Here is a 23,586-nt window from a genome sequence, read left to right as displayed (position 1 = left end):
AAAACCCTTATTTTGAAATTGCCTTCAATCTTCTTGATTTATGATGAATTACTTATATATGCTTTGCTAGATTTTAATATAGTTTAATAAGTAGATGATATGCCCATCAAACTTATCTAGAGGGGGTGGATATTTTATGTTATTAAATAAAATAATCTTTACATTATTAAACCATTTTCTCACTAGTTGAAGAAAAGTAGAACATTAAAAATATCTTTGGAAAATCTGTTTTCACTAGTTACATGAATTGTCAAATGTCGTCTACCTTGCATTCACAATAGATATAAAATTTTCTATCAGTCTTCATGATCTCATCATAGTTCATATTTTTTACTGAAATATTTTATAAACTGCCAATAATTTGACTCTGTTGTCCTCTCTGTAACCTACAACTTGTAATAACTGACTTTATACTTTTAAAAACTCCCCTACCTTTTGTGTCACTTTCTTTTGGGCTCTTTTTTAAGACCACTGTACTTTATTAGCAAGATTTCCCCCACACTTCATTTCTGTCCACATTCCATGCCAGCACTCACCCCACCCTCATTCTTCTCAAGCTTATTCTGCAACCTGAGTAGATTTTCATGATATCCAAGCTCACTGCCGGTCTTGGAGACCTCAGGGTAAGGCTAACAGGAGTGACTTACCTAATTTAAAAATTCCACCAAAGTCCCCCAATTATTTATGAGAGGCCCTTAGTGAAAAAAATTTATTGTTCTTGAGAAAAGTTAAAACTAAGTGACATTAAACCATTAGGTGATTTACTTTACATGCAAATTTACAATGTATTTGAGTCTCCCACATTAGAGTCTAAATTTAAAGTAATAACTATCTAGATGAATTAAACTCATTAATAGTTAATGACACTGGAATTATTTCTAAGTATTCATCAAATTAAATAGAACAGATCTTGAAGTAATATAGTTTATGTACTTAATGTATTTATTATTTCTCTCCAGAGCCTAAATTTAAAAGGGAAGGTAAATTCTGTAGATCAGTAATAGGAAGTTTTTTCCCCCCTAAATCTTGGTTGAAAACCAAGAGTCAAACTTCTTGCCTCACTTAGCTAATACTTTAAACTTGCTGATATCCAGTGCAAATAGAAAAGCAAGGGCCTATAAAGGAAATGTTTGCTGTATTTCTGTTATTCATGCTGTTGGTGTTTGGTCCAATGTCAGTCTCTTTACCTGGTGACATCTGTATTCTTTTCCTCATAATTCTAACTCTTTCACTGTAGGTCTGATGAAAGTGATTCCTCTCTGTCGGAGGTACACAGGTACTTTCTATCCTTCTATATTCTCGCATTTCCCTGATGTTCTAAAATGCCTTCCTAGAAATTCTAAGGAAATCTCATTTTTTTTGGATGCATGCAATACTTGTTGTAAGCCATATAGATGCAGTAATATTTTAAAATGCAGTAACTTTATATTTTTGGTAATCGTATCCTGTAGATTAACTCATGCCAAACCCTTTATCATGATAGCCTAAGAGTTGTACTGTTTGTTTACTGTTGGTAATCTACATGTTTTCTTTAAAAGAAATCAAGTTTTATGAATATTGATGTCAAGAAAGTTAGAGCTTCAATAATTATTTCCATTGCTTCAAAGTCTGGGAGGTAGACAAGTATTTTTTTTTCTTGTTGATTTACAATTTAAATAGAATGGTTATGTGATAAAGGTATATTAGGAAAAATGATACCATCATACCAAAATGAGAACAAAGATAGAAAGTAATTTTTATTACAAAAACCTGGATTTTTTAACTGATATATGTAGTTTTAAAATAACAGTGTTACAGTTTTTCATGTTATGGCATTAGGGGGGCCTTAATTTCTCTCTCTCTCTCTCTGTCTCTCCTCTTATTCTTTTGTCCTCTCCCTTCTTTCCACTTGTTTCCCTGCTTATGGCCACTTTGCTGATCATCAGCCGATCTTCTAGAAGGTAGGCAGGGGGAGAAGAAATGAATTCATTCAGAGTGTTACAGTACTTCATTGGTTTGCATGGAGTAAAAATAAGTGCTTTCCCTTTCCAGATCAGGTCTGTTATACAAATTTGCAATATTTAAGCTTAGCTTAAAGAAGCCATGTTAGAGTTCATTTCTATATTTCAGAACATGAATGAATTCTAATAGAAAAAGAAACACCATAAATGTATGCTTCCAGTGTCTATGTTTTTTGTTATCTTTGGTGTAAGGTAATCTACATAAAATATTAACCCTAACATTTTGACTATTTGAGAACATTTTATGTAACTAATTTATAAAATTCCATTTTTGTACTGAGATTATTTTTCTTCATAATTCCTTATAATTAACAGTATTAGAATACATAAGAATGAGAAAGAGTCAACGTGTGGTGGCACACACCTGTAATCTCAACACTTGGGAGGCTGAGTTTGAGGTCAGCTTGGATTACAGAGCAAGTTCCAGGCCAGCCTGGGCTACATAGTGAAACCCTGCCTCAAAAACCAAAACAGTGATTGAGAAGCAGCCTGCTCCCCAGGAAATAGCTGGGCCACATATTACTCACTGGAGGCAAATCTTTTGAGTACTTTTTTTTTTTTTTATGTAGTACTGGGTCTTGAATTAGGCTTTGTACTTGCTAGGCAGGCACTCTACCACTTGAGCCACTCCCCTACTCATTAGCAAACTTAATGTAACCTTTGCCACGACAGATTTGTGTTAGATGTTATATCATCAGGGAATGTAGCAGATAACTGGAAGGAAGGGAATCGTTTAGAAAGACAGTTTTATATAAGTGATGGTACTGTTTAGTTTTTTTTTTTTTTGCCTTAAGATGATTTGTTTCATTAAATGCATATCAAAAACAGCTCTTTTTAAAAAAATTGTTTTTATTATTCATATGTGCATACAATGCTTGGGTCATTTCTCCCCTCCCTTACTACCCACCCCGCCCCCTCCCTCTCCCCCCCACCCCCTCGATACCCGGCAGAAACTATTTTGCCCTTATCTCTAATTTTGTTAAAGAGAGAGTATAAGCAATAATAGGAAGGACCAAGGGTTTTTGCTAGTTGAGGTAAGGATAGCTATACAGGGAGTTGACTCACATTGATTTCCTGTGCATGTGAGTTAACTTCTAGGTTAATTCTTCTTGATCTAACCTTTTCTCTAGTTCCTAGTCCCCTTCTCCTATTGGCCTCAGTTGCTTTTAAGGTATCTGCTTTAGTTTCTCTGTGTTGAGGGCAACAAATGATAACTAATTTTTTAGGTGTCTTATCTATCCTTATATCTCCCTTGTGTGCTCTCGCTTTTATCAAGTGATCAAAGTCCAATCCCCTTGTTGTGTTTGTCCTTGATCTAATGTCCCCATATGAGGGAGAACATACGATTTTTGGTCTTTTGGGCCAGGCTAACCTCACTCAGAATGATATTTTCCAATTCCATCCAAATACCAGTGAATGATAACATTTTGTTCCTCTTCATGGCTGCATAAAATTCCATTGTATATAGATACCACATTTTCTTGATCCATTCATCAGTAGTGGGGCATCTTGGCTGTTTCCATAACTTGGCTATTGTGAATAGTGCCACAATAAACACGGGTGTGCAGGTGCCTCTGGAGTAACCTGTGTCCTAGTCTTTTGGGTATATCCCCAAGAGTGGTATTGCTGGATCAAATGGTAGATCAATGTTTAGCTTTTTAAGTAGCCTCCAGATTTTTTTCCAGAGTGGTTGTACTAGTTTACATTCCCACCAATGGTGTAAGAGGGTTCCTTTTTCCCCGCATCCTCGCCAACACCTGTTGTTGGTGGTGTTGCTAATGATGGCTATTCTAACAGGGGTGAGGTGGAATCTTAGTGTGGTTTTAGTTTGCATTTCCTTTATTGCTAGAGATGGTGAGCATTTTTCATGTGTTTTTTGGCCATTTGCATTTCTTTTGAGAAATTTCTGATTAGTTCACTTGCCCATTTCTTTATTGGTTCATTAATTTTGGGAGAATTTAGTTTTTTGAGTTTCCTATATATTCTGGTTATCAGTCCTTTGTCTGATGTGTAGCTGGCAAATATTTTCTCCCACTCTGTGGGTGTTCTATTCAGTTTAGAGACCATTTCTTTTGTTGAGCAGAAGCTTTTTAGTTTTATGAGGTGCCATTTATCTATGCTATCTCTTAGTTGCTGTGCTGCTGGGGTTCCATTGAGAAAGTTCTTACCTATACCTACTAATTCCAGAGTATTTCCTACTCTTTCCTTTATCACCTTTAGAGTTTGTGGTCTGATATTAAGATCCTTGATCCATTTTGAGTTGATATTGGTATAGGGTGATATACATGGATCTAGTTTCAGCTTTTTGCAGACTGCTAGCAAGTTTTCCCAACAGTTCTTGTTGAAGAGGCTGCTTTTTCTCCATCATATATTTTTAGAGCCTTTGTCAAAGACAAGTTGGTTATAGTTGTGTGGCTTCATATCTGGGTCCTTTATTCTGTTCCACTGGTCTTCATGTCTGTTTTTGTGCCAGTACCATGCTGTTTTTATTGTTATTGCTTTGTAATATAGTTTGAAGTCGGGTATCGTGATACCTCCAGCATTGTCAAAAACAGCTCTTATGCTGCTAACATACACTTTTATTTATTAATAACCTTTTGGGTTATACATGTGTATATATTTCTGGTTCAAGAAGTAGCAGAAGAAAAATACCTTCAGAATCATATCTTTTTTCATGAGAATCATGCCTTTTCAATATTTGAAGCAATGTTTATAAACATGATGCCCTTAGTTCATAGCTATAAAGTTTATATCAATAAAATATCAAAATGGCAGGTTCAGACTTTCGAGGGGGTTTTATTTCTATTTCAAGTCTTGCTTGTTTGTTTGTTTTTTGAGGTGCTGGGGATTGAACCCAGGGTTGTACACTTGTATTCTACTACCTGAATCACGTTCCCAGCCCTCTTGTTTGTATTTTATTTTTGAGATAAAGTTTTGCTAATTTGGCCCAGGCTGGCCTCAAACTCATCTTCCCACCTCTAACCCCGTTTCTCTTTACAGTTTTAATTTGTTTGAATTTAGATTATAAACTAGCTATTGAAAATTACCTTCAAGAACCTGAAATTGACACACATATGCAAATAATAGCAGTGCACTTTGTATACCCAGAGATGATAATTCCTGGCATCGTTTCTGGTGATGATAAACTCCTTTCACTTTTGAAATCATTGCAACTACATCTTAAATATTGAGCTTTTTTTTGGCTGAGTCTAAACTTACCTCCTTTAAATTTCTATTCATTATTCTTTCACCAGCCCTCTTCAACTATATGAGAACTAATTTTAATGTCTTTTTTGTGTATATGTGTCAGCCCTTTAAATATTCAATCGTTTAATTATGCTTTTGTGTCTTGTCTCCAATGTATGTTCTTTTATCAGCTTAGTAGTTCTATTTTCATCATCTGTTTCTTAAGTAATAAGTCTTTCTTCTGCTTCTACTGTTTGGAAAGGTTCTAGGTTCTCAGTGGTCTTTAAATGTGATATCTAGAGCTAAACTCCACTCAAAATGTGGCTTTGGCACAGCACAGTATATCCAGGACATCTTCCTGAAATATTTACTTCCATTTAATAAGCTGTTGATCATACTGCTAAAAGAACCAATCTTTCTGTCTTGTGTTCAACAGATGCAGCCCTTTAGTTTTTAAAACTTAGATTACCGTTGATTCTTTTTTTGACTTGCGTAATTCTATCTTTGACTCAAATATTTTGTTTAAATTTTACCCAGTGATTATTTTTAGTGCTAAATAGGTACATAAAATAAATGAATTTTTGTTTCAGTGATTTTTTTTCCAGGCAGTATAATACAGTATCCAGTACCTTGGGGTATCAGTAACCAGCATGCCACCTCTGTTTTTAGGAATAGAAAAAGATTGATTAGACACCTAGGCTCTCCCAGATTGCCAGTGACATCAACTCTTTAGGTTAGTTATGACTTGTTAGCCACCACTGGGACTGCTTTGCTATAACAGTTCCATACTTACCTCAAGGATGTTATTGGGAAGGCTTACAATGTGGGCTTCATTGAAGTCAGCAAACATTGTATAAATGACATTCCTCTAATTTTCTGCCTGTCAACCCTTCAAAGAACTTTCCCAGGAGATTGGTGAGTGTGGGTTATTTCTTATTGCTGAGTATATATTTTTAAGTGTTTAAAATGGTTTGTTTAATATTTTCCTCTGTGAGACTCAACAAGGTTTTACCTTATCTGAAATCTACTTCTTTTGGAAAATCAGGTCTACCTGTTTAATACCCTTTTTGATCTTTTGTGATTTCTCAGAGTACTGATAATGATTTTCCTCCACAATGATACACACTTTCAAAACTCTATGACACAGTAACCTAAAAATAGAACTATTTGAGCTCATTGAATAAGTTTCCCTTGTCAGTTCTCACTTATCTTGGGCTCATATTTTTTTTCTTAGTCACTCTGTCTCTTGCCTCTTGAAGATTATTCTTTCGTTGGGAAGATAGAAATTAAAGTTGTTACTTAATCCATATATTTCTCCTAATAGTATGCCTTATATGGACATTTCAATCTAATTTTTCTTCTTGCTCTGGCTAGGATACCTTTGAATGATAGATTTAACATGTCTTCATTCACTTTCATCTTTAGCCTTCCCTAAACAATTATTTTAATTCCAACCCTATCCTAATAGGGATAGTGTTTTGATAATCTTCATATTTCTATAGTGCAGAGCCCAGAAACTCTAGGAACATTACATTTGTGAGAAATTTATGAGCACCAGCATGCTCATTTTTCTTGTTTTTAAATGTTGAGATTATTAGTTTTTTCTCAGAATTGCTGATATTTTTAAATCAACCTCCCTTAAATTTCTGTTCATTGAGTCATTCCTATATTTTCTTCAGTTTTTGTTGAAAACTGCTTTCTTAGTAGTTTAGATACTTCATGTTATGCTTTCTCCAGCACATTCTTTTTGACATAGAGTTACACATCAGGATGATACAAAGTCATTTCTTTCAGTTACTCATCATTTCTACTTTCTTATTTGCCAGAATTAAGTACACTCACACAACATCCAATATTGCTGCTTTAAACTTTGAAGAGATGAAATGGGTGATAAGAAAATCCAGACCCATCATATGTTTTGCTGTTAGTGGAACACAGGTGCTAGCAGATGCCTGATTAGTTGATACACTCCATCACTGCTGTAACTGTTTTACACTTTTCTCTGCTCTTTTGTTTAAAAAGGAAGCAAGGGAGCAGTCTGGATTTTTTTTACTAATTGCTCATAAAGGTTTTTTTTAAATCAGGGAAAAAAATTAAACCTGGTCTTACAATAAAACTATGAAGTAAATCTTTGTTTGTTTTTCCTTACTTCAGGGGTATAATCAACCCATTTCCTGCTTCAAAAGGAATCAGAGCATCTCCACTTCAGTGTGTCCACATAGCTGAAGGGCATACAAAAGCCGTGCTCTGTGTGGATTCCACTGACGATCTCCTCTTCACTGGATCAAAAGGTGCTACTAGTTATCTAATGTGGATATTTAACAGGGATTTTTAATAGCTAAGTTTTTAACAGGCTCTTAAAAAGTGAAACTATTTAACACCTAATGAGAATCTGATAAGCTTGCTCACCTCTTAAATTATATAAAACCATTGCATAACTTGGAAGAAGGTAAAAAACCTCTGTTTGTTTTGTGAATGAAGCAGAGAGAACTCATTAACTTCAGTAACTGGGCATCCAGTGCATGCAAGTTTCTGGATTTTGTAATGCATATTGATATACAATTCATGAAAGGCCACTGGAATATACAATGTGGTAAAAAAAGAATAAGACAGAAGCAGTTATCATTTTTTACATACATATCAGTGATTACAAAGCACTATATATCTTTTAATTCTCACAACAGTGCCAATGCAATAGTTTGCAGCCTCATGTTACAGCTGCAGAAACTCAGTATTTAAGAGATTAAATAGTTTGTATCAATTTGGCTAGTAAGTAAAAGAATTGGGATTAGGGACCTAGATCTCCAACCCTGTGTACTTACCTTACACTTTGCTGCAATTGCAAACAGCTGTAAATGCTTTAAAGTGTTTGGGGGTTTCAGAAATGGGAGAGATGCCCAGGTGTGAAAACCAAGGAAGACTTTGACCAGGAGGAATTTAGGATGAGTTTTATAGGATGATTGGAATAAAGATGGATAATCAACATTATAGGACATGTTAGTAGAGACTGAGGAGGTATGCTTGGAAACTAAGTCCAACTGGGTCGAAAAGTAGAATAAAGTAAGATAATTAGTGACAATGAGGCTCAAGAGGTAAAAAAGAAAGCATGCATGAGAACTTAGAGAGTTAGTAAAAAAAGGGTTTTGTTGTTCTTGTTATCATTTAAGGATATTCCAATATTCAAGTTAATCAGCAAACATTTCTTATTCATTATCTATGAGGGAAATATGAGAATCTAGAGGGACCATAATGATTTGAGGGTAATGACAATGATACCAATTAAAATTCCAATGGAAATTCCCCAATTAAAAAATGTGTTTTAGAAAATATGTTTTTCTAATGATTCAAATTAAATTTTCTCTCCAGGATGATTAGATATTCAACATGCCAGGAAAACAAAATAGGATACTTTTGTGATTATGTTTTTGGGTCAAAATAAAAATAAAATCCATCATTCCACTGGAAAGGAAAGATGTGTATGCTTGGCAGTATATATAGTTAGCATTGTGGGGCAGTTGGAACGTGACCAAAGGAGAATGTTTTAAAGAGGCTGATTTAAGATGTCCATTTTAAATTTAGGGACAATTTCAAGTAAGACTCTTTTGATATAACTATTTCAAAATTTTACACAATTATTTTTAAATACCACATACACATATCCCAGACATCCCTCACTGTGGGGAGTGGATTAAGAGAAGCCTGTGAAAACTTGACATAAGCACAGTTGTGTCCAATGATCTACAGGTTGAGTTTGTCACGGCCCCAGCTGCAGAAGGGGACAAGACAAAATGCAGCACAGCTGCTGTTCTTAAGTTGTTTACAGTTCAGAGAAGTAGGAATGCAGGTTTCTCCTGTTGCAGTGTCAAACGCTCCCTGAGAACTGTTGCTCCACCTCCTTGTTTACCACTGGATAGAAAAGACTTGCTGAAGGAGGACAAGGGATTTTGATTGGCTGCCTGCCGGCTGCTTGTGAGGCTAAAGCTGCCACTGCTGCTGGCTGCTGTGTGTCTCCACCAGAGGAGCTTTCTGCACGGAGAACTTTATACACAGGCTTTAGAAAAGCTAAGCTAAAGAAAAGCTATAGAACATGGTTACGGTGTAAGTCTAAGGACCAAGACGAGCTATGCTAATGCAGTTTTTAGACATGGCTGCTGTTGTGTATCTGTGAATGTGAGGACCAAGACTTTAAGAGAGATTAAAGGGAACATGGGACAGAGTGAGTCTAAGGAAAAAGACTTTAAAAATAGAAAAGAAGCAAGGTTTTAAAGAATAGTAAAGAAGTAAGGCCTTAAAGAATAGAGAACAGAAGCAAAGTAACAGAGAATAATAGAGAAAAGAAGTTAACGAGGCTGTTGTGCGTCTCCAATCCAGCGCCCTGCATGTCTGTCTTCTATCGTTTGTCCTTTCTGCATCTCCAGGCACCCCCAGTTAGGTTGGTGGACCAGGAGCTCGCTACACCTCACTGTACACCTACCTTGCCGATGAACCTGTTGTAGAGATCAGGACAAATTTAGGATATCTGTTTCACGTTAATTGGATAACTAATTTTCTTTTCAAACTTCTTTCTTACAGAAGAGAAATTGTTTAAATAATTTTTACTGTTAAGAGAATCTAAACTAGTTTGTATTAACAGTGTTTCCTCTATTTGTATTTGTCTGTTTTAGATCGTACTTGTAAAGTATGGAATCTAGTGACTGGGCAGGAGATAATGTCCCTGGGGGGTCATCCCAACAATGTGGTATCTGTAAAATACTGTAATTATACCAGTTTGGTCTTCACTGTGTCAACATCTTATATTAAGGTGTGGGATATCAGAGATTCAGCAAAGTGCATTCGAACCCTGACGTAAGTAATTTAAAAATAACATAAGGGTCAAGTAGGTTTTTTTTTAACAAAATATTAGGAAATATAAGGCTATAAATTCATTTTAGTGGGTCTTTTTTTAACACCTGTCTACTGCTCAGAGCAGGCTAAAGTGTTCATAGTAAATCACAGATAAAGTAAGGAGGAAAAAAGTGAAAAAAGAGTAGAATGTTAAACAGGAAGGGATAAACTATTTGATCTGTGACTGAGTATACATTTCAGTTTTTCTTCTACCCAAATAATAAGGTATTGCATGTTCATACTATTTACTACTTTATGGAGTCAAATGGTTTATATTACTTGATTCAATAAATAAATACAAATCCATGAAAATGGCTGAAATCATTATTGTAGGTGGTAAGGAATTACTTGCAACCTTTAATTAACAAGAATTGAATAACAGAGTATTTCTGTTTTGATTTTTTTTTCCCTTTGGATGGAGATACTATGATGTTAGCACAAAATTTGCAGCTTCAGATTGTGTTGGAAAATTGAAAGATGAGTTTGATATTCAGTTTCTGTTATTATAAATGTCTTTAAAATGTAAAAGAAGTAATGATTCTTTTGCCACGAGATTAGCAAACTCACAAAATCAAAATTGAGGTGAACTCTGTCATTGTTTAAATGAGAGAAGGGAGCATTGAAAAAATTTCATGTTTACTGATCTATAGAGTAGAAATAATAGATACTAACTTTTCAGAGCTAGTTTATTATTTGAGAGCTACTAATTATTTCCTGTACTAAATACAGGTCTCTTTAGGGAAGTTATATAGAGAAAGAACACTGTATCTTAAGTTAGAAATTTACCAGTCTAGTTGAGTTACTCAAATTAAATTTGAAAAGACTGGTTATAACTTAATATTTTAGAGGTTAACAGAGAAAACATTTCATAATTTAAGAAAAAATTTCAGCATCTAAAATTTACCTGAGGAAATCAAAATAAGTTAGGTTTAAGTCTTTAGAACATAGTGTATACTCTCCATTTGTGATTCGGTTAAAGTAAACAGAAATCTGCAAATAATTTAAAATATCCTCAATGTCTTTAGTCCTGAAAGGCACAATTCATATACAAAAGATGTGCTCTAGGTCTGCAGGGGACTTCTGGAAACTAAGCAAAATGCATTATGTTTGTGGCACTTGTATCAATTAACTTTTCTGAATGATGATTTGGTCATCCCCAGTTCAGGGCCTGGAATTTCTAAGCATTATAATAGACACATACAGTGAGAGTTTTAAACCTATCATCTTGTTTTATTCATTCATATATTCACTTATTCACCAAACATTTACATGGATGTGCCAAATACCTATTGTATGTATGCTAGGCATTTCATGTATGGTGATTAAAAAAGACAAGTTGTTATTGTTTACAGCTAGTTTCCTAAGAATTCAAGAAACTATAGGCAATGTGACTTGTTTTCTGTGACTCTGTATCTGTTCAGGTCTTCAGGCCAAGTTACTCTTGGAGATGCTTGTTCTGCAAGTACCAGCCGGACAGTGGCTATTCCTTCTGGAGAGAATCAAATCAATCAAATTGCACTGAATCCAACTGGCACTTTCCTTTATGCAGCTTCTGGAAATGCCGTCAGAATGTGGGATCTTAAAAGGTAGAAGTTTTAGAAAATGTACCTTTTCAATATGGCAAATACAACTTCAGACAGTAATAACGATGCTTGTGAAATCTAATTTTTATAGTCTTAGAAGTTAATGTAAAATCATGGACTTTTTTCAGTACAGTACCCCAAAATATCTCTTCTATTTTCTTTCACAAACTCACAATTTTCTCTTCCTTTAATCTGCGTTGCTGGTAGGAAAAGTGAATAGAGAAAAAGAGAATTATGTTATACTTTCTTAATTGTTGTCTAAAAATTGTGAAGATTCGCCTACAAATTTCACCAGTACCTTTGAAAGATTCATTTTCACAACATCACTTAAACATTCTTTACCTGAACTTTTTTTCAGTTTATAAAATTAATTTAATAACTTTGAACATAAATTTTCATAGGGTTTTTGTGAATATATAATAAGATATATAAAAATTGTGAGGTATTAAGAAGAAAAAGTAGCTGCATGCAGGTGGCTCACACCTGTAATCCCAGTTACAGGAGACAGAGATCAGGAAGATCATGGTTTGAAGCCAGCCCCTGCAAATAGTTTGTGAGTCCCTATCTTGAAAAAGCCCATCACAGATAAAGGCTGGTGGAGTGGCTTATGGTGTAGGCCCTGCATTCAAGCCCCCACACTGCAAAAAAAAAAAAAAAAAAAGTGCTTAAAAAGAAAAACATTGGTAAATTGAAGTGTAAAGCATTTCATCTTCCACTTGGTTTTTATTTGCCATGAAGTGTGAGCATTTTTTCCTCTTCAGTGCAGTGTTCATTTTGCTTATTTTTCTGTTCTTAAAATTTTGGCAGCAAGAGAACATTTTTTTATTAGTTAACAAATATTTACTGAGCACCAATATGACAAACATTGCATCAAAAATATGGTAGGCATTAGGACTAAAGACTAAGCAAGGCAACTGTGGTTTCTGCCTTCTTGGAATTTGTGTTGTAATGGAGGATAAAGACCACTTACAGGCTGTGACAGAATATTATAGTAAGGTTCACAATTCAGGGAATACAGGACACTTGCCAGTATTAAATCAAATGGATATGTATTTGAAAAGCTTTGAGAAGAACTAGTGTTGTAATTTGTAACATTGCAAAGCATGACTGAGAAAGTATAATACACATAATTTATAGATAAATAGATTAAAAACCTCAGTCCTGAATACTATATTAGAAATAACACATGGAAATTAAAAACAGTGCTTACTTACAAAAATTTAAAAAGAGGTGAGACTGTCATTTATTCTTAAAGATATTACATTCAGCTTGTAGTAAAGAGTTCCATGGAGGTAGATGGTTAAAATCATAATACAAGGTACAAAAGACATCAATGCTTGGAAGTCTTTATACTTATTTTCTTAAGTTACATCTTTTGGAACCTGGTTGGTTTCAGTAACATGATTAAATATAGATTCATAACAAAATAATTAACAATAGTTTTTAAAAAACTATAATATCTTAGAAGTTAAAGGGATCACTGTATTCTAGCAGTTTGATTAGAGGTGGGACTATGACACAGGTTTATAGTCTCTCTATGACAATTGCCGTTCATACTTTTTTTTTTTGAGGTGGAATATTGCTTTGTTTCACAAGGTGGTCTTGAACTCTTGCACTCAAGTGATCCTCCTGCTTCAGCTTCTCCTCCTGAATTATAGGTGTGTGCCGCCATACCCTGCTGACTATATTTTTCTACAAATCAGATATGACCTGGCCATTTTCTTATCTTTTTAATAATTGATGAACTATACTACTTATTTTCTGATATACACATGGACACACATATGTGTGAATTGGTATATATATGTATATATGTGTGTATATGTGGTGTATGAGTGTATATGTGTTATGTATGGAAAATATATGTATGTGCATAATAAAATAAATTTACATTTACTTTTATTTTTATTGATTTTATAGTTATATCGGTGATAACATTAATTTATTCAAGTACAAATTTGAACTGTCATATGTTCAGATATTAATAGATTAAAGTTTATCTGGTAGGAGTTAAAATAAGCATTTAGTAATTTCTCAGAATTTTTTTGCTTTTTTTATTTACTACCTACACTACATTAATTAGCTTTGAAATAACTTATCTAGGACTATCCCACTTCCGTCTTGGAATATATTAGTTTGGCTGAGTTTGACTCTTAAACACTTACACAGAAGTGGAACTGAAATAAAAAAGAAACAACTAGTAACCAGTTTTACAATTTTATGAAAGACCATAGACTATTTTGAGGCTTAGTTCTATCTTGCTAAGAAATGTTTTCAAACAAAATAATTTTTCTTTCTTCTTAAAAGGTTTCAGTCTACAGGAAAGTTAACAGGACACCTGGGCCCTGTTATGTGCCTTACTGTAGATGAGATTTCCAATGGACAAGATCTAATCATCACTGGCTCTAAGGATCATTACATCAAAGTATGCATTACAGAGTTTTGAATTATATTTGCCTGCTTAGTGGTAGTTTTGAAGTAAACAGACTCATTGAAGACCCCGTTGTCTTAACCAGTTTTCTTTTCTCCTTTTTCTAGCCTTTGCTTCTCTTTCCATAATCTTTTCCTCATTCATACTTCCTCATTTTTTATTATTCAATTATGTATTCTCATTTATCATAGGAGATAATTTAGGAGGGATTTTAAAAATATTTTAGCTTGGTCTTCTGCTGATTGAGTCTCATCCTCCATCTTTCCATTTTATGAAATTTTCTGTAAAGTGAGGACAGTTTGATTCTAGAAATGTTGATTTGATAAGACAAAGGCAACAGAGGACATCATGTGCAAGCCAGCATGCCGTTAGAAATGCATGTCCAGAGCAGGACAAGTTATGATAGAGATGGCTTCTATACCATTCACATAGAAGCAGGTGTTCAAGGAGTAAGAGTTGATGAGTTGGCTAGGGAGAATGAAGCTGACTAACGCAGCTATACCTGCAGGAATGATAGGAATAAAAAGAGGAAAGTGTTTTGTTTTGTTTTGTTAGGTAGAACCTGTAAGGAAGCGCCTATGCTTAGGAAATAGGCTGGGTGGAGAAGGGATGAAAGGGAGTGGAGGCAATTGACGAAGGTGGGAGGAGGCAGAGGCAGATCATAGATGCAAACCTTGGAAGTGATGTATACGTTAACCTCTGAAGAAGGGCAGGGAAAAATGATATTTGAAGATATAAGGAAACTTTTAAAATGGAGGGGAAAGTCCACAAAGTTTATTTTTAGTCAGCCTAGATTTTCAGGAAAGCACAGGGCTATTGGTCAAGAGAGGTGAGGGCAGCTGAGAAAAGTGACGAGGTTTTTGAATTGCAGCTTTAGGGAATTGGAGATGACCTCCAGGACTGCAGAGCTGCCTCATAGTCATTGAATAACAATTATATTGTTTGTTTGAATTTCAACTGGATTGATAGGTAGAATTTTCATTAGTAACATAATATTCTCATATATGAGACAATCTAGTTGCCTTTCTTAAAAGCCTGCAGACATGAAAGCATGTGACAGGAAAGCAAAATTAGTGTGAAACAGGGTGCAGATTCACTCTCAGTGTCAATCATATGAGTTTAATTAATTTATTAAAACATTGTAACAAAACATGTATGTCTGATTAACATGCATGTATATGCATTTCTATGAATGTGCGCTTGCAGGTTGCTTATTTGAAAGTTGAGTGGGATAACTGTTTTCTTCTTGTTTTTTTCAGATGTTTGATGTAACTGAAGGTGCTCTTGGAACTGTGAGTCCTACCCACAATTTTGAGCCTCCTCATTATGACGGCATAGAAGCATTGACCATTCAAGGGGATAACCTATTTAGTGGGTCCAGGGATAATGGAATCAAAAAATGGGACTTAGCTCAAAAAGACCTTCTTCAGGTAATGTACAGCCTTTTTGTGGTATGGAGTGGGCATTTCAAAGACAGTATTTTATATGAGAACTTGAAGAGATTCTATGTAAATTTTCATTGTTTAAGGATAATTTTAATCAAGGCTTCCTCTTAAGGAAAATTTTATCACAATCACTGGGAGAAGAGAAATATTCAACACTTAATACCTGCTAGATAAGAGAACAGACACTGGTAAGAGTTGAAAAATCTGGAGTTGCCTCACACATGTGTTTCTTAAATATAAGCAGTCTTGGACTAGAGCAGTTACAGTTTCTCATTTCAGTAATTTTTTATGTATATACATCCTGAGGAGCACCAAGTTTAGCTGAAGTCAAGAGTAATTAAATAATTGCTCGTGAACTGAAGCATCTTCACACATCTGGGAGTGGGGGTGCTCTTTGTTTCCCACAGAATGATAGTTGGGTTGAAGTGTTGTATCAACAAATTCAAATGTTGGTATCTTTTTACCATCTCTTAGGGGAAGAAATTAGCTAATAGATGAAATTGCTCACTATTTCAAGCTTTTCTTTATATATGCATATTGATACATATAAACATATGTATGCATTGCAGTTGCTGTAAGTATAACCAGCACATGCAGACAAAATGAACAAGTAGCAAGAGTAGGAACAGAAAAAACTTGGTATGAGATGCATATATATATATATATATATATATATATATATATATATATATATATATACTGCTTTCAGAAGCTTTTCTTGTAGACATACATTTGTGGCTATGATGTTTATATTGTGTGTATAGTTTTGTTATTTTGCTCATCATGACATACATATGTATGTACATATAAAATCTCCAGTCTTCTGCAAAAACTTTAGGCCTCTCTATTTGCTACCAAAAGTTTAAACCAATGATTTTATGAGGCAGACCATATACATATTACATGTGGTGTTTAAAAACTGAGTGTTTTAGATTCTGTAGATAAACACTAGGGATCTTTAATACTGGTAACAATGATAGACATTAGTGAGGCAAATGGGGAGAAAATTACATGTTCATTTCTTTAACTCACTGAATGATCATGTGGAAAATGAACTTTTATAATCTTTGGGTCATTCAGTATTCCAGGTACTGATTTTATCCATGAATGTTATTGTGACTTATTTTGGTGTGAAGATGTCAGATTTGGTAGGTTCCCTTTAAGCTGCTGGTTTCTTTTTTTTTCTCTCAGCAAGTTCCAAATGCACACAAGGATTGGGTCTGTGCCCTGGGAGTGGTGCCGGGCCACCCTGTTTTGCTCAGTGGCTGCAGAGGGGGCATTCTGAAACTCTGGAACATGGATACCTTTGTGCCAGTTGGAGAGATGAAGGGTCATGACAGTCCTATCAATGCCATCTGTGTCAATTCCACCCATATTTTTACTGCAGCCGAGTAAGTTTTCCCATGTGGGTTGTGTTCAGATTTAACAAGTATTATAAGTTGTAAATATCTAGAAACATTAAATACATGGAACCATTTTGTTATGGTCATTCTAGTGTTTGTTTTAAGAGGTCTTATTTATTTCTTCATTTTATTCTGTTTATTTATTTTCAGAGAGGGTCTTGCTATATAGCCAGGGATGGCCTTAAACTCGCAATCCTCCTGCCTCAGCCTCCCGGGTGCTGGATTATAGGTATGCACACCACTCCCAGTTCCTAATTTATGGTTTTTATATATACTATTAACACTGAAATGAGGCTTCCAGGTTGCAAGACAAGAGTGTTATTCCTGTGTTGACATTCTTGTTTATAATAGGAAGTTTGCTGCCAGATCTGTCCTTGGTGATTTTCATTTTTTAAAAAATAATTTACAGATGACAAATTTCTAAAGAGTTTTGTTTTGAGGAAGGTGAAAAACTTGCCACTCTTCATTATTATGACACATTCTTTAAAAAAAATCTCTCTCTGCTTCTTCCTCCTATAAAAGTGTAAGAATATGGTCTCAACATCTGCTTTCTCCCTCTATGTGTGACTTGATTGATCGATTGATACCTTCATTGGTTTGTTAGTTCACAATGAATCTCCTATGTGCTAGGTGCTGTTCGAGACTCTTGGGAATAGAGCAGTAAGCAAAACAGTTCAAACTCTAGTTCCCACCCTAATGAGAAGAAACAGAAAATAAACAAGTCAAGTGTATTAGATGTAATAAGTGCAATGGTGAAAAATAAATAAGGGCAGGGTTACAAGGTACAGTGGTCACTGAAGGCCTCCCTGAGACAGGGACCTTTAGGAAGATGCTTCAAGGACATGGAAAGCTGCAGTGACCATAAACATGGCACACATAGTGTGTTTGCAAGCACTTTGGATAGGAAAGCATATGTTTTACATTGTGAAGTATTGTTCTGAGATAGATTGTAATTCCCCATGAATACCTAACATAAAAATCTCCCTATTTTATTTGTGTGTCACTGATTTTAATTTAATTTGAACACCACCTTGACCCACTCTATCCCAAGTCCATAGAAAAATCCTGATTTAATTTTGAAAACTCTGCTTTGTTCCTGTGAGAGTCCTTCTCTCATTTAGATTTGTTTTCATCCTTAAAGTACATGAAAGCCATTACATTTTGTTTTTCTGAGGTGATTATCTCTGATGTTTCATGATGCTATATCCAAGATGCACTACTTCTTTAAGGTTCTCTACTTTTGCTTATTTTCTTGGAAACTTATTGCATCCTTGATAATTTACTGAAAATAATGTACTGGAAGCTGTGAGACCCTCAATATAACAGTGTATCAGGGAGATGTGAGGTGGATGTGTGAAGTAACTGTGCTTATACCTCTTTCATGATGTGATCTCATTTTTGAAGAGCTAAGCTTTTTCAGTTTACTCAAGGCACATCAGATGCAAATGTATTGGCTATACATTTTCAAAATCATAGGGAAATAGCTAATAAAATCTAAATAGCTAAAAGCTTTTTTTTTCTTGCACCACTGGGGCTAAACCCCAGAGCCTCGTTCAATGGTAGGCAAGTGCTCCAAGGCCTATTTTAAAATTAGTTTTGTTTGTTTATTTATCAAACATCTGTTTAGTGCTTATTGTCTGCAAGGCATTTTTCTAAGTGCTTTGTGGGAATTAACTAATTTAGTCCTTTATACTGACTTTAGAAAGTAAGTATTATTATTGAAACCTCTATTTTATAGGTAGGAAAACTTAGACACATAATTTAAGAACCTTATGTAGTAATTCCATCATATCTATCATTTCTGACTGGTGTCATTTATTTTTCTTGTGATTAATGGTCATATTTTTCCTTCTTTTTATGTTAAATAATACTCTGGTAGATTTTGGAAGTTATAGCACTGCATTGTGAGTATTTGGTTTTAGGCTTTGTCAGGCAGTTAAAATGCTTGTGGTTCAATTTCATCTTTTTTAAGACTTGTTTTTAAGCTTTTTTAGGCAGGTCTAGAATAGCCTTTACAATAGGACTAGTTAATTCTTCTAGTAAGATCTAAGTCCTCTAATTTCAACTGAATATTCAAGGTATTCAATGATACTGCTCAGGCAAGAACCTGAATGTATCATAGACCTGTGTGAACTCTGGGAACTGTTCAATTTATCCTAGTAGTTTTTTTTTTTTTTTTGCATTTTTGTTAGCATATATTAGTTGTACAGGGGAGTTTCACTGTGACATTTACGTATCTTGATTAGATGTATCCCCCCTCCCCTTTCTTAGGATGATTTCAATAGGTTTCATTGTTCTATCTTCATACATGTATATGAAGTTACAGCAACCATATTCACCCTCCCTCACCCTCCCCATTTCCCAACAGGACAAGACCTGTTTACCTTTCTGTCCTTCATTTTTTAAAAGTGTATATTAATTGTTCAAAGGGGTTTGTAAAATACCTAACAGTTGTTTTTTGTTGGCTTTATAGTCTCACCTTACTCATGTCAGCCTAAGTATTAGACTCTAGGGCCACCAGTGGAAATTATTAGAGTTCTTTCCCTGAAGAGTTCTCTCCTGTCTTTTCTTGGTCTTGTAGATTGCAGCTCCTATTTTCTGTCTCTTCAATTCAGTGATTCTGGGGCTCTCAGCTTGTTTTCCTCCACTCTGTATGATAGAGCCAAAAATGTTTCCAGGCAGAAAGCCAGGGCTGTCACAGAGTTGATCTTCTTGGTTTCCCTTTTCTGCGGGGTCACAGTCCTATACTGCCTCTCCCAGTGTCTGGAAAAAGTTGTTCCATGTATTTTTGTCAAGTTTTCTCTTCATTTATAGTAGAAAGGCTGATCTGATGTAAGTTACTCTGCCATAGCTAATTGTGGGGGTTCAGTCATCTTAAGCATATGTATCCATAATTAAACTTCTCATCTTTCTCACAAAAAGCCTGCTTATTCCACAGCCTTCATTTCAACCATTGGGCTTCTTTGTTTTATTTGCTCAGGGCAGAATTTTCATTCCTCCCTTTCTTTCACAGTCCATATCCAATCCTGTTGGTTCTACCTTTAAGTTAAAGAAGCCAAGTCAAACTGGGTTGAGGTCATGATTGAGGACCCTCAGTATTACAGTGGCCTCTCTTGCTTTTAACTCTGACTCTTTGATGAAGCAGCTCACTCCTGCCTTGGGCATTTGTTCCTGCTTGTCTCTCCCTCCCTCCTTCTTTTCCTCCCTCTTGCCTTTTCTGATTTTCCCTCATAGATACTGACTTCCCTGAAAATCTATCTTTCTCAGTAAGTGGATTATTTAATACTGCAATCTCTCTTGTCACCTAGGCTGAACCCCCTGCCATGTTCTACTTTCTCTTTTCTTTTTGGTGGCACTGGGATTTGAACTCAGGGCCTCACACTTGCTAGGCAGACACTCTACCACTTGAGCTACTCCCACAGCCCTTTTTGGCTTTAGTTATTTTTCACATGTGGTCTTATGATTTTGCCCAAGGCTGGCCTTGCACCATAACCCTCTTATCTATGGTCTCCCCTATAGCTGAGTTAACAGGTGCATATCACCATGCATAGCCACTGGTTGAGATGGGGGTTTTACCTTTTTTTCCAGGCAGGCCTTGAACCACAGTGCTTCTGATCTCCATCTTCCAAGTAGCTGGGATTACAGGTGTGAGCCACTGTACCTGGGCTTACCTTATATTTTTCTGTATCATTTATCACTTAATTTATTTTATTTATTATGGTTTATTGTAGTCTCCTCTTCTAAAATGTATGGTCTGTGAAGACAGAGGGTATGGGTAATTTGAATTTTTAAAATTTGTTTTAAAAACTGCATCCCAAGCACCCAGAACCAGTACCTGGCACATAGCAGGTTCTCAGAAAGCATTTGCTGAGTGAATGGTTGAAGGAATGATTAAATGGAATGGCTGCATAAATGCCCATGTCTTACTTCTGTTACTCGTGGGTATGGGCTGCGTGGGATGAAGACAGCTGATTAAAATCCACAAAGCCTGGTTCTCTTTAAGCTCTGCTCTTTACTGTTACACTAGGGACACACTAAACTCCCTTTTCCCTTGAAATGCCTTTCAGCTATAAAATTTCGTGGAAATTCTTTTTCTTTGGCTTTGGTTTTATCTCAATATTGGGAAAAGAAACATTTCCTTGAAGCCATGTGAGGTGGTAAGAAATAGGATTGTCTAATCACTGGCCCAGTATGTACATGCTGGGTAAAAGAAACTAATTTTCTCAGAAGCACTTTTTCCCCTTTATAAAATGTAAATATTTATTTCTGATTGACACATAATTTAATCTTCTATATTCTGTACTAGGTTTTGTATTAGTCCACTTTTCAGTGGCCTCCATCTTTTTATGTAGCCATTTTTGATGACTTCATCCAAGGTAGTTCTCCCTGACAACGGCCAGATTCACCAACTCCCTGGAAACCCTAACCTAGCCCCCCCCCACCCCGAGCAGAAGCCCCACTGTGACCTTCCTCTGAGCTGTTGTGCCTAACAACTTCTGACCCTATATCATATTATATGTTTTCTAAAATAACAAGTACAAATCCAGATGGGGCTCTGGAGCCAGACTGCCTGGATTCAAATCCCATCTCTGTCATTTATCTTGTGATCTGTGTAATCATTTACTCATCAATAAAAAAAGTCATCATAATCCCAGCTACTTGGAAAGCTAAGGAGGGAGGATAGCTTGAGCCTAGCATTTGAGACCAGCTTGAGAACATAGTAAGACCCTGCCTCAAATAAATAAATTAATTAATAGCCTCAAATAACAAACAAAAAGACTCAAAAAGTACAGCACCTGTCTCTAATGTAGTTAAAAGAAAGTAAATGTGTTAATGTATGTAAAAGGCATGTAGCAACACCTAACACAAGACGTTGTTAATATGAACCAGTATCTTTAACATTATTGTGAATACATTTGTTATGCTTATGCAACAATGTATATTTCATATATTTTATTTGCATTTATTAAGGGTAAAGCTATTTTTTATCTTTCTGTTCATATGTCCAATTTAAATTTATTATTTTGTAGTGATCGAACTGTGAAGATTTGGAAGGCTCGAAATTTGCAAGACGGTCAGATCTCTGACACAGGAGATCTGGGGGAAGATATTGCCAGTAATTAAACACGAATGAAGATAAGTCATGAACTGAATACTGTGATAATGCTCTGTGTGTTCTTTATTTAAAATGTCCCACATTTATTAGACAAAAACTTATGAATGGGATTGACTGGAAGATATATCTGAATCCAGCTGTTAAATATAAATGGTATTCTAGTAAAACTGTGTACTATCCTGTGTGCTTAATTCTAATATCTACCAATACATATTTATTCTACAATTGATATATTGCTTGATTCGTAATTTTATTGTGGCTGGAGTTTTGTGCCTAGCTATAAGAGGACACCTTCAAACTATTTGAATTACTTTTATGACAGTTAGAAAACACACCTGGAATACAGTGCACTTATCTGTTAACTCAGTCATGTAATCTGTTCAGATCATTTACACATTTAAACATATTGGTAATGGTAGTCAAATTGAGATCTGTTTGTCAAGAATACTTATCAGTCTATAAGTGTTCTTATACTTATAAGAGTAAGTCCCAGATTCCAAAACTCTTTTAATGAAATAGAAAAATGAAATAGGGGAAATATTATTGATGATTTTTAATGAAATGGAATTATCTACTAACAAAGAATATTTAACAGTTTGTGTTAAATGTTGGCATTTACTTGTATTGACCAAAGTTTGCAGTTGTGCTATATTCTGTGCTCAGGACTAAAATGCTATTAAATTGTTGTTTTATTAGGGGTAGGCATACATTCTGTGATGGTGAACATTTTTGATGTCCTAACAGAAAGATATTTTGGTCTATTTTCCTATAGAGTTGTTTCTATTATCACCCTTTAATTTCTTTTTTAATTTAATAGTAGTATTTCCTTTCCCTTTTATCTAATTTTTATATGCTGCTAAATATATTTTAAATATACTATGTTTGTGAACCTTGGTAGCTATGATGAGAAGTATTATCTGTGGGGGAAAAAAGCTATGTAAATAGGTAGATTGTAAAGAGAGACTATCTTGCATTTTGGCTGTGTGAATTTTTAAATGCTGTAGATTGGACTTTGCAAAAGGATATATAATTTATCTGTTCAGAATATTCAGTTGTAAATTCTGCAAGTTTACTTTTTGTGTAGATGGTATAATATTGTCTTATGTGAGTTATCTCTGAAAATATTTGTGTAAATGAAAGCTTAGCTAGTGCTTAAATAAACATGTTGCTATGGATTATTTTTATTCTGTTATTCTTTTTCTAATTGTAAGAAAATGGCCAATATGTGTAAAACTGTTTTATCATGTGCAATATAAGCAAAGACATTTTTTGATACCTCACAATTCCTTTCTTTGCTTATTGGATACAAAATATTCTTGAAAAGTGTAAACTGTAACTTCATCTTAGTGGACCACGAAACTGTATTTAAAGGAATTAAAATAATTAAATCAAGTGACATCAGTTAGGGATTTGAATGTAGTAAAACAGAAAAAAGTTATTCCCATAAATGTTGAGACTTGGTGAGGAGAGTGACTGGCAGGGGGTACAGCAGTAGAAAGACTGTACAGGGTGCTTCTGTTCAGGGTCCTAGTAATGTT

General features: G+C 35.0%; 1 protein-coding gene across 9 annotated transcripts in view; it reads left to right on the top strand.

Annotated features, from left to right (window-relative positions):
- Kif21a (kinesin family member 21A) overlaps positions 1-23,223 on the top strand; it is a 156,529-nt gene extending 133,306 nt beyond the window's left edge. For 5 of the 9 annotated variants that reach the window (XM_074083125.1, XM_074083127.1, XM_074083128.1 and 2 more), the window contains 7 exons: positions 7,341-7,477; positions 9,851-10,031; positions 11,492-11,656; positions 13,961-14,078; positions 15,344-15,514; positions 16,721-16,920; positions 21,963-23,223. In XM_074083125.1, the coding sequence (XP_073939226.1) occupies positions 7,341-7,477; positions 9,851-10,031; positions 11,492-11,656; positions 13,961-14,078; positions 15,344-15,514; positions 16,721-16,920; positions 21,963-22,056 (1,066 nt within the window). In that variant the 3' untranslated portion in view covers positions 22,057-23,223. Of the gene's footprint in view, positions 1-1,237; positions 1,277-1,925; positions 1,941-7,340; positions 7,478-9,850; positions 10,032-11,491; positions 11,657-13,960; positions 14,079-15,343; positions 15,515-16,720; positions 16,921-21,962 lie in introns of all 9 variants that reach the window. The other 4 variants (XM_074083124.1, XM_074083122.1, XM_074083121.1 and 1 more) reach the window with 1 other exon arrangement.
- The last annotated feature ends 363 nt before the right edge of the window (positions 23,224-23,586 follow it).

Source organism: Castor canadensis, chromosome 8 (assembly GCF_047511655.1).
Source record: "Castor canadensis chromosome 8, mCasCan1.hap1v2, whole genome shotgun sequence".
Taxonomy (NCBI): domain Eukaryota; kingdom Metazoa; phylum Chordata; class Mammalia; order Rodentia; family Castoridae; genus Castor; species Castor canadensis.
The sequence above is the reverse complement of the archived record's forward strand: the minus strand, read 5'-3'. Positions and strand labels throughout refer to the sequence as shown.